The sequence below is a fragment of the Arachis ipaensis genome, chromosome B3 (assembly GCF_059453495.1).
Source record: "Arachis ipaensis isolate K30076 ecotype BB chromosome B3, ASM5945349v1, whole genome shotgun sequence".
NCBI classification, from domain to species: Eukaryota; Viridiplantae; Streptophyta; class Magnoliopsida; order Fabales; family Fabaceae; genus Arachis; species Arachis ipaensis.
This window is the reverse complement of record NC_142438.1, coordinates 47,962,846-47,975,153: the sequence shown is the minus strand read 5'-3', so window position 1 is coordinate 47,975,153 and position 12,308 is coordinate 47,962,846. Positions and strand designations below refer to the sequence as shown.

The 12,308-nt window shown below is 34.1% G+C and overlaps 1 protein-coding gene and 1 non-coding gene across 2 annotated transcripts; one reads left to right on the top strand and one right to left on the bottom strand.

Annotated features, from left to right (window-relative positions):
- Positions 1-874: 874 nt before the first annotated feature.
- LOC148570538 (uncharacterized) lies at positions 875-6,486 on the top strand. Its single transcript, XM_088507077.1, has 7 exons — positions 875-1,118; positions 4,974-4,996; positions 5,091-5,303; positions 5,380-5,471; positions 5,554-5,660; positions 5,762-5,927; positions 6,372-6,486. Exons 1-7 carry the CDS (start codon positions 875-877, stop codon positions 6,484-6,486), a joined length of 960 nt encoding a protein of 319 aa, XP_088363203.1.
- Positions 6,487-11,965: 5,479 nt separating this feature from the next.
- LOC148570537 (small nucleolar RNA R71) lies at positions 11,966-12,073 on the bottom strand. The gene has a single exon (XR_015908445.1). It is a non-coding gene; the product is annotated as a small nucleolar RNA R71 (small nucleolar RNA).
- Positions 12,074-12,308: the final 235 nt, after the last annotated feature.

Here is a 12,308-nt window from a genome sequence, read left to right as displayed (position 1 = left end):
TTCCACTCATCCTTGAGTTGCCACCCATATTTGTTCTTCAAGGATCCTCCAGGATCCCAAACAAAGGACATTAAGCTCCTAAGTACCCTCAAGCAAGAATTTGGGATCCAAAATTGTTGATTGTAGACATGTATGCCCGGATCCCACACTTTGGTTTCTCTATCACCCTCTTGTTGACCTTCACTTATGCCTTTAGATGAACAACCTCTCCAAGCACCTTTGAAGTACCCAATTGAATATTGGACTCCTCCAAATTGGACCTTGCACCCTCTATGCCTTGAATTCCTTTGGATCCCAACACCCATTCCTTCACCACTTAACACTCCAAGAAGCACCTTTAGTTGATAATCTGTTTCCAAGAGAGGAATTTGATGCGGGCCTATGAAGCTCATCGAGGATATTGTTACCCACTCAGTTTGTCCTTGGGGTGGAGTTATCCTATCAAGCTCTTGCACTCTTGCTTCCACTTCATAGGTGATCACCTCTTCCTCACCACTCTTTTCTAGCTCTTCCCCTTCTCTCTCAAACTCAAGAGTGGAAGGCTCCTCAAGATCATTGAGGGGGTTGACCAAGGTGGACAAAAAATTATTGATGATGCAATTCACTTCTTGATCAAACTCCCTCGATTCTCCATTTAACTCTTCCAGTTCACTAGTTCTACCTTCCTCTACTTGTGACTCAAGCTTCAATTCCACATCTTCAAATTGAGACTCCATGTTTCCCTCCTTACTACACTCCTTAGTTGCTCCTCCACCTTCGTCAAGGAGGGTGGCTTGAGTAGTTGAGTGTAGCAAGGCTAAGCGGTTCACCGCTTCGGCTATGGTAGCAACGAACTCCCCTTGTGTCCTTCGGAACCCTTCTTGCTCTTGGAAGAATGCTTGAAGGTCTTGTTGTTCTTGGGGCAAGGGTTGGAAAACTTCATGTTGAGGTAGAAAATAAGGTCCAAAGGTTGGAAGAAATGTTGTATAGTTGGAAGGTGTGTCATGTGGATGAGGGTATTGAGGTGGTGTATAATGGTGTTGTTCATATGGTTGGTAACAAGGTGTATAGACATTTTGATTCCATGGAGGGGTATAGGGTGGTGCTTGAAGGTTTGGTGGTTGAGGGTTGTGTATGGGGTATCTCTCATATGTTTGGATTTGGTACTCATATAGGGGAGGATTTGGCTTGTTGTAGTATGAGGGAGGTGTTTGCCATGAGTGTTGCTCATATGCAATTGGATTTTCACACTAAAAATAGGATTGACGTTGCAAGTATAGTCCAAACCCAACAATTGATCATCAATCAAATGTTATCACAATTCAAATACAAAATATAAACCGAGAGTAGTTAGCTCCCGGGTCGTTCTCCCTAGGAGTTGCAATGAAATGTAATGTTATTGGCTATGAGAGAGCAAGAGCATAGGGGATTGGGAACGAAAGCAAGAGCAAGAAATGTAAATAGCAAGAAAGTAGATAGAAAGCAAGAAAGGCAAGAAATGTAAATGGCAAGGAAGTAAATGATCATGCAAGAAATTAAAGGAAAGCAATTAAAGGACTCTTGGTAAGAATTGGAGAGTTTAAGATTCCTATCCTAGTTATGGACCACAAGCATGGCAATTGTGTGGAATCAATCTAAATCAATAAATCCTCCTTGAGAATTAGTCAAAAAGCCATAATTGATTTCAATCCATAAGTCCTAGTCAACTCACTAATTAACTTAGTGAAAGACTAGCGTTAATGGAAACCAAACCAATTAACCATTCTCACACAATGCGGAATGGACATCCACAACTCAATTCTACCCAAACATCCAATTTCTCAACCAAGAGTGTGAAAATTAAACATGCAAGAAATTAAACATCAAATCAAATAAAAGTCAACGCAATAAAAGTCAAAGCAAGTAAAATTAAAGTGCAAGTAAAGAAAACTTAAAATGCAAGAAACCTCTTGGCAAGTAATTGAAGGTTAAGGCTACCTATCCTAGTCATTGACCACAAACATATGATGATTATGAAGAGTTAATCCTACTTAGTCAACCTTACATCGAAGATAAGTCAAATAGGCATAGTTAATTTCAATACCTAAGTCCTATGTCAACACTAAGGGGTCACATAGAGTCAAGGGAAACCAAATCAACTAACTCACTCTAATATATCAAACAAGAATGGACATCAATGACTCAAGGATCACCAAAGACAACAATTTCAAGCCAAGAGTGGAGAAAAACTAAGTAAAAACTAAGCCAAACATTTTATCAAACACTTGGTGTGCATAAAAATAAAATAATATTAAAATACATTAAAAATAAAGTCTAACTACCAAAAGCAAGAAAAGTAGAGATAACAAATAAAGAAAGCAATAAATGACATGAAAACATAACTTTGCATTAATTGGAATTAAAATAACAAAGAGTATCCATAAGCATAAAAATGACAAAGTAAAGGAAATAACAAGAGAAATGAAGAAGAATAAAGAAGCAATAACAATAAATGACAAGAAAAATTAAATAGAAACAACAATTAAACATAGAAATTACAAGAAAATAAACTAAAAAACCCTAATTCTAGAGAGAGGGGGGCTTCTCTCTCTAGAAATTAAGAGAAAGCAACATAAAAACTAAACCTAATTGCCCCCCTTCATTCCTCTTCACTTTGGCCTTAAATAGCTTCAGAAAATGAGTTGGATTGGATTTTGGAGGCCCAGAATTCATCCCCAGTGATTTGCATTAATGAGCTCACGTGCAGGGACCTATGCGGACGCACAGACGCGTGCGTCCGCACACATGCTGAAAATTGACCTGTGCGGACACACAAGTACCTGTGCGTTGTATATCATTTTGAAACCCCAGACGTTAGCTTTCCAATGCCGTTGGAACCGCCTCATTTGGACCTCTGTAGCTCAAGTTATGACCAATTTAGTACAGAGAGGTCAGGGCTGGCAGCTTTCCAAATCCTTCATTTCTTGAATTCTTCCACTTTGTATGCTTTCCTTCCACTTTCTCAAGCCATTATTGCCTTCAAAACCATAAATCACTCAAACAAATATATCAAGGCATCGAATGGGAGAAAAGTGAATTAAAATTGGCAATTTAAGCATGAAAAGCATATTTTTCACAATTAAGCACAATTAGGAAAGAATTCACAAAAGCATGCTATTTAGGCGAATAAATGTGGGTTTATGTGGTGGAATCCACTCAAATCAAACCAAAATATATCGTGAAATATGGATTCATCACGTACACATTGCTATGAATCCTCCAAATGCTCATTTCTTCATGAGTTCTCCACTTTGCATGCTTTTTCTTCACTTCTTCCATCCAATCCTTGCCTTATAAACCCTGAGATCACTCAACAAACATATCAAGGTACTGAATGGGAGAAAAGTGAATTAAATTTAGAACTTTAAAAGCCTAAAAAGCATGTTTTCAATTATTAATAACAAATTAGGGAGAATTACAAAGCCATGCTATTTTAGTGGATAAATGGGAGAAAATTTGACAAAATCTACCAAATACAATACAAAATAAACCATAAAATTGTGGTTTATCAACCTCCCCACACTTAAACCAAGCATGTCCTCATGCTAAACACAAGAAGACAAGAAGGGATAATCAATTTATTCAATGCAAACTATCTAAATGCAAACTACCTACACGTAATCTATCTAAATGCAATGCATGCAACTACTTAGTCAAAATAGATTAATTTCCAAGAATACATAAATGAACATAAGGGCTAAAGCAATCTCAATCAAATCAAATCCACAATTGATTAGAGTTATTGAAAAGAATTTATAAACTTGCAAGAGATGACCATGGGTGAAAACATGTAATTGAGCAATCGAACCCTCACCGGATGTGTATCTGCTCTAGTTGCTCAAGTGTATAGGGTTGATTCACTCAATTCTCCTCTAATCATGCTTTCTAAGATTTGTTTTTCATCTAACAATAAAAAATTATTCAATGTATGCATACAAATATCGTAAGGGCTTTCCACAAGGTTGTAATGGGGCTATGGTCAAGGTAAGGATGCATATGGTCAAGTGAACTTGAAATTTGAATCTTTGATTAACCTAAGCTCTCACCAAACACATATAACAACCTATACAATTCTAATAAATACCTAGCTACCCATACTTCACTTTTTTACACACTCATGCATTCTTTTCAATTCACAACCCATATGCATTGATAATTATTGAACTTTCCTTTAGGGCATTTTGTCCCCTTTTTATTGCTTTCTTTTTCTATTTTTTATTTTTCTATTTTTTCTTTTTCTTTTTATTTTCTTTTTCTCATTTTCATTTCATTTTTTTTAAACTAAAATATATACAAGAGTGTCAATACATATGGTTTAAATATTTAATGCATGAGTATGTACCCAATTCCAAATATCCTCAACAAAAATATAAAAATATACTTTTATCTCTACCAATGTTCCCAAGCTTTCCCACACTTAAATGAAACACACTTTCACTAGCCTAAGCTAATCAAAGATTCAAATAAGGAACATTTATTATTTTTCACTTAGGGGTAGTGATGTGCTAAATTAAAGAACAAAAGGGGTTTAACATAGGCTCAAAATTAGCTAACAAAGGTGGATAAAAGGGCAAGGCCATTTGGATAAGTGAGCTTCAATGAAATAAAGGCCTCAATCATATAAATGCATTCATACATTAAATAATGGACATAAAAAATCAAACAAATCAAAGATTACAATCATAGAAAGAGAATAATACACACAAGAATGAAAATAGTGGTTATATGATGTAACCACACAATTAGGGTCAAAAACTCACATGCTTACGTATTCTTAACTCAAAAACCATGTTCCACAATGTATAGTTCAAGCAAGTTTCATGAAAAATTTTCACTCAAATCAATTAGGGTGCCCTATAAATAAAATCCTTGAAAATTTTTATTATTTTGACTAAACTTATTACATATATGCAAACCAAAAAAATGCAACTAAAATATTTAGTAACTTGTTGAAGAGTGTTTTAGTAACTTGCTGAAGGTATGTATTATGAATATTTACTTTTATCAAATGCCTATTAAAGTTATACATTAATAATGACATCTTGTTATTTATGTATAATTCTTTTTGATAGCCAAAATTTTACTTCAAAATTTCTGAGGGCATTGCAAAGCGATATTGCAAATTGAGCCTTGCAAAAAAGTGGTCACAACATAGAATTAAGTTGTGGAATGAGTTCTATGATCCATGTATGAGTAGACAAGCAATCATTAATAATGTCCCAGTTGGCATCGACAGAGATCAATGGGCATCCTTCGTTCAATATTGGTTTCTACCTTCTACAATGGTAACTTGCTTTCTTTTTTAAAAATTAATATTAATATGTGATCACTTCTTTAATCTTCATTTTTCTTTTTTAATAGGAAATGTGTAGGAGAAACAAAGAAGTTCGCAAGAAGCAAACAATTCCCCATACTGGTGGCTCAAAACCTATCTCAAGGAAAAGACATGAAATAGTATGAACTATAATTCATTTTTTTTTGTTTTTACTAAATTATGTTATGCTTCTTAACTTTTTTTTTATATTTTTTTACATATTTTTTAGAAACTGCGCGAAAAATTGGTCATGGAAAAATGTATATAGAAACTCATAAGAAGAAAGATGGGTCATTTATGACTGATGAAGCAAGGGATATAGCGGTAAGTTGAATTTATTAGTCTATTTTAGTAAAAAATGTAACTTCAGAATTCGACAAATTTTAATGTTATTTTATTATATTTTCGTTGTTTAAATTTCAATTGTAGGAAAAATTGAACTACTTATGACTCAAAATGAGAAAGATGAATCTGAACCATCCACAAATGATGCTATTGGCAAAGTGTTTGGAGAGGAGCATTTTGGTAGGGTGCGATGCTTGGGAATGGGAGCTACACCTACAAATACTTTCAGAGGTGCCAATCATCCTGGCCAGTTTGCTAATTCTTCAATTTCAATGTCTTCTACGAATTACTCCCAAGCTGATTTTAAACGTTTAGAATCTAAATTTGATGGGACATTGACTGCACTAAAGGCTTATTTCCTTTCTAAAGAAGGAAGAATTCCTGCTGAACTTACTAGTATATTTGACCACGGAGCTCAGGTAAATTGCCTTCTCTTGTGGCATTTATATTGCACTAATCATGTTGAAAATTATGATGAATCATAACTGTTATATTAAGCTAATGTTCTAGCATTGTTAGTCTCGTATATTCTAACCTCACACCTCTACTCTTTTCAATTTGTTGTTCAAATTTTTGACATTTGAAAAGGTTAATGCTTTTTTTACACTTAGATTTTTTTTTCTTTTAAATTGTTGTATAGTTCTATAAATGTTAGTAATTTTTAAGTTGACATTTTTGTTTTAATTTATTTTAGGCTAATGATGTTGAGAATGAAACTATTACACCAACAACAGGAAGAACATCATCATCAGGCGGAAGCAATGAAAATTATGAAGACATTGTTTAGCGTTATCGTAAAGATTGATTAGTTGTGAATTTTTTTTCTTTTTTAGGATATTATGTTAGATTTTATTTACTAAACAAACTTATTCAAATAGTGAACTTATTAGTGGTAGTTGTGAATTTATTGAATTTTAACATTTTTAATTTTTAGGAATAGATATATGAAGACAATGTTAATTAAGATATTATGCATTTTATTATAATATAAAAATGTTATTATTCATTACAATGAGTTATGAATTATATTTATATTTTATATGAATTTATTAGTACTAAAATTTTCCATATTTATTAATATCTTATAAAATAAAATAAAAACTATATATATGCGTAATAAAAATATTATGGTAGTTTTATTTGTGTAGTGATTTTTAAATTGAGGCGGTTTATAATTCCCACAAATAGAAAAACAGTTTTTAGTCTTTTAATTTTGCAGGGGTTATAAACCCCCACAAACGTCAATCAAGACCGCCGCAAAATAATGTAACTGGATGTCTTTGAAAACCGACGCAATATACTGAAAACTCCCACAATTTGCAGAGGGCGAAAAACCCTCGCAATTCAACTTTGACATAGCGGCAGTTTTTTAAAAACCCCATAACTAAACCGCATGACACCTAACTCTGTGGGTTCTTGAAACCGCCGTTACACAACTTGTGGGGGGTTAAAAACCCCCGTAAAACAAAAAAAAACCCGCAAATTAGCATCTTTTTTGTAGTGCAAGCAAAAATCAAGCAATTATGAAATGGATATTGAATAGGCATTGGTTGATGTGCAAGAGAATCTTAATGAACAAAATAAAATATGAAACTTACACATCAATTAAAGACAGACTTTAAATTTTGTTCGCATCACCTAGTTGACATAAAGTGGGACACATGGATGCTATGCAACTTAGAAAAAAAAATATAAGTTAAAATCCATCACATAGCAAGCATGTTCCACAAAGCTTAAAAAGCTCAAAAATATGTCACTAGGTAAGCTTATGGTCCAATTTCACAATTCCAAAATCTCAATGCATGAAATAGGTAACGTAAATAAAGACAATCATAAACAAGCATCACCTAACAAAGAAATGCATTGATTACATATAATTGCCTAATAATGGATAATGAATTCAAATTACATGGTGGCTAGCTACAACATGCAATTTAGAAATCCCAAAAATATTCTCAAAGGCAATGTTATAAATACTTGGTATGCACTAGTATCAAGCAAGCAAAACTTAATATCAAGCAACAACGTATATCCTCAACAAAGAAATTCAACAATAAATAATTTCAGTATCAAGAAACAACAAATCAAATTAATAATCCAACACTTATCCACTAAAATAGAAAATTAAATAGAAAATTAAACTAACTAACTAACTAATTAACTATCTAAATAAGAAAAAAAAGATTGTGGATGGTTGATGAGCGGATAATTTATACGCTTTTTGGCATTGTTTTTAGTATGTTTTTAGTAGGATCTAGTTACTTTTAGGGATGTTTTCATTAGTTTTTATGTTAAATTCACATTTCTGGACTTTACTATGAGTTTGTGTATTTTTCTGTGATTTCAGGTATTTTCTGGCTGAAATTGAGGGACTTGAGCAGAAATCAGATTCAGAGGTTGAAAAAGGACTGCTGATGCTGTTGGATTCTGACCTCCCTGCACTCAAAGTGGATTTTCTGGAGCTACAGAACTCGAAATGGCGCGCTTTCAATTGCGTTGGAAAGTAGACATCCAGGGCTTTCCAGCAATATATAATAGTCCATACTTTGGCCAAGAATTGATGACGTAAACTGGCATTCAACGCCAGCCTTCTGCCCAAATCTGGCGTCCAGCGCCAGAAAAGGATCCAAAACCAGAGTTGAACGCCCAAACTGGCACAGAAACTGGCGTTCAACTCCACAAATGGCCTCTGCACGTGTAACACTCAAGCCCAAGCCCAAGCACACACCAAGTGGGCCCCGGAAGTGGATTTGTACATCAATTACTTACTCATGTAAACCCTAGTAGCTAGTTTATTATAAATAGGACCTTTTACTATTGTATTTGGCATCTTTGGATTACCTTATGATCCTTTGATCACGTTTTGGGGACTGGCCATCTCGGCCATGCCTGAACCTTCACTTATGTATTTTCATACGGTAGAGTTTCTACACTCCATAGATTAAGGTGTGGAGCTCTGCTGTTCCTCAAAGATTAATGCAAAGTACTACTGTTTTCTATTCAATTCTTCTTATTTCGCTTCTAAGATATCCATTCGCACCCAAGAACGTGATGAAGGTGATGATTATGTGTGACGCTCATCATCCTTCTCCCTTATGAACGCGTGCCTGACAAACACTTCTGTTCTACATGAATTAAGCTAGAATGAGTATCTCTTAGATCTCCTAACCAGAATCTTCGTGGCGTAAGCTAGAATGATGGCGACATTCAAGAGAATCCGGAAGGTCTAAACCTTGTCTGTGGTATTCTGAGTAGGATTCAATGATTGAATGACTGTGACGAGCTTCAAACTCGCGAGTGCTGGGCGTTAGTGACAGACGCAAAAGGAGGGTGAATCCTATTCCAGCATGATCGGGAACCGACAGATGAATAGCCGTGCCATGACAGGGTGCGTGAGCATATTATTCACTGAGAGGAGGGGATGTAGCCACTGACAACGGTGATGCCCTTGCATAAAGCCAGCCATGGAAAGGAGTAAGACTGATTGGATGAAGATAGCAGGAAAGCAGAGGTTCAGAGGAACGAAAAGCATCTCCATTCGCTTATCTGAAATTCCTACCAATGATTTACATAAGTATCTCTATCCCTATTTTATTATATAATATTCGAAAACACCATTATCACTTTATATCTGCCTGACTGAGATTTACAAGGTGACCATAGCTTGCTTCATACCAACAATCTCCGTGGGATTCGACCCTTACTCACGTAAGGTATTACTTGGACGACCCAGTGCACTTGCTGGTTAGTTGTATCGAAGTTGTGACAATTATGAATTAAGATCAGAGCACCAAGCTTTGGAGCCATTACCAGGATTTGTTCGAGCCTGGAGATCACAATTTCGTGCACCAAGTTTTTGGCGCCGTTGCCGGGGATTGTTTGAGTTTGGACAACTGACGGTTCATCTTGTTGCTCAGATTAGGTAATTTTCTTTTTGTTTTGTTTTCAAAAATTTTTCAAAAATCTTTCAAAACTTTCTCATCTGTTTTCGAAAAAAAAAATAAAAAAATAAAAATGTTTTCTAAAATTTTATTCAAGATTTTTAAGAATGAATTCTAGTGTTTCATGAAGCATATTGAAGCCTGGCTGGCTATAAAGCCATGTCTAAATTCTTTTGGACTGAGGCTTCAACTAATAACTTCAATGCATGTAATTCCATATATCACAGCTTGGCTGGCCATTGGCCATGTCTAGTGTTTTGGACTGGAGCTTTCATTGAAAGCTTGGCTGGCTAGTGAGCCATGTCTAATTCCTGGACTGAAGCTTTAGACTAACATGGCAAGATTCCTGGAATTCATATTAAAAATTTTGGAATCCTTATTTTTTCTTTTAAATTTTCGAAAAATATAAATAAAAATCCAAAAAAATTTGAAAATCATAAAAATCAAAAATATTTTCTGTTTCTTGTTTGAGTCTTGAGTCACATTATAAGTTTGGTGTCACTTGCATATGCATCTTGCATTTTTCGAAAATATCATGCATTCATAGTGTTCTTCATGATCTTCAAGTTGTTCTTGGTAAGTCTTCTTGTTTGATCTTGATGATTTTTTGTTTTGTGTCTTTTCATGTTTATCATATGCATTCTTGAATTCTTAGTGCGTAAGCATTAAAGAATTCTAAGTTTGGTGTCTTGCATGTTTTCTTTGCATTAAAAATTTTTCAAAAATATGTTCTTGATGTTCATCATGACATTCAAAGTGTTCTTGGTGTTCATCTTGACATTCATAGCATTCTTGCACGCATTCATTGTTTTGATCTAAAAATTTCATGCATTGCATAATTTTCATGTTTTTCATAAAAATTTCAAAAATCAAAAAAATATCTTTCCTTTTTTCTCTCATCAAATTCGAAAATTTGGATTGACTTTTTCAAAAATTTTTAAAATCAAATTGTTTTTCATGAGTCAAATCAAATTTTCAATTTGAAAATCTTATCTTTTTCAAAATCTTTTTCAAAAATCAAATCTTTTTCAAAATTCTTAGTTATTTTCGAAAATTCCAAAAATATTTTTCAAAAATCTTTTTCTTATTTTTATACCAAATTTTCGAAAATAACATAACCAATTAATGTTTTGATTCAAAAATTTAAAGTTTGTTACTTGCTTGTTAAGAAAGATTCAAACTTTAAGTTCTAAAATCATATCTTGTGATTTCTTATGAATCAAGTCATTAATTGTGATTTTAAAAATCAAATCTTTTTCAAAACTAATTTCAAATCATATCTTTTCAAAAATATCTTCTTATCTTATCTTTTTCAAAAATATCTTTTCAAAATATCTTCTCTAACCTCCTAACTTCTTATCTTTTCAAAATTTGTTTCAACTAACTAACTAACTTTTTGTTTGTTTCTTAACTTTTTCAAAACTACCTAACTAACTATCTCTCTCTAATTTTCGAAAATATCTCCCCTCTTTTTCAAAAATTTCTTTTTAATTAACTAATTATTTTTATTTTTTATTTTTATTTCAAAAAAAAATTTTCGAAAAATACTAACAAATTTTCAAAAACCAATTTTCAAAAATCACTAACCATTTTTCAAAATAATTTTCGAAAATTATTCCTCCCCCATCTCATTCTATTTATTCATTCATATCCTAACATCTCATCTCACATTCCAATCCTCACAGTTGTGTTTCTTCCTTTACATCACATCATTTATCTCCCCCTCTTCTTCTACTTACAAAGGGATCCCTATACTGTGGTATAAAGGATCTCTATTATTATTATCATTTTTCTGGCCATTCTTCCTTGTCATATGAGCAGGAGCAAGGATAAGAACATTCTTGTGAAAGCAGATCCAGAACCTGAAAGGACTCTGAAGAGAAAATTAAGAGAAGCTAAAATACAACAATCCAGAGATAACCTTTCAGAAATTTTCGAACAGGCAGAGGAGATGGCAGCCGAAAATAATAATAATGAAAGGAGGATGCTTGGTGACTTTACTGCACCTAATTCCAATTTACATGGAAGAAGCATCTCCATTCCTGCCATTGGAGCAAACAACTTTGAGCTGAAACCTCAGTTAGTTTCTCTGATGCAGCAGAACTGCAAGTTTCATGGACTTCCATCTGAAGATCCTTTTCAGTTCTTAACTGAATTCTTGCAGATATGTGATACTGTTAAGACTAATGGCGTAAATCCTGAAGTCTACAGGCTCATGCTTTTCCCTTTTGCTGTAAGAGACAGAGCTAGATTATGGTTGGATTCTCAACCTAAAGACAGCCTGAACTCTTGGGATAAGCTAGTCACGGCTTTCTTAGCCAAGTACTTTCCTCCTCAAAAGCTGAGCAAGCTTAGAGCTGATGTTCAAACTTTCAGACAGAAAGAAGGTGAATCTCTCTATGAAGCTTGGGAAAGATACAAACAGTTGACCAAAAAGTGTCCTTCTGACATGCTTTCAGAATGGACCATCCTGGATATATTCTATGATGGTCTGTCTGAGCTATCAAAGATGTCACTGGACACTTCTGCAGGTGGATCCATTCACCTAAAGAAAACGCCTGCAGAAGCTCAAGAACTCATTGACATGGTTGCTAATAACCAGTTCATGTACACTTCTGAAAGGAATCCTGTGAATAATGGGACGCCTATGAAGAAGGGAGTTCTTGAAGTTGATACTCTGAATGCCATAT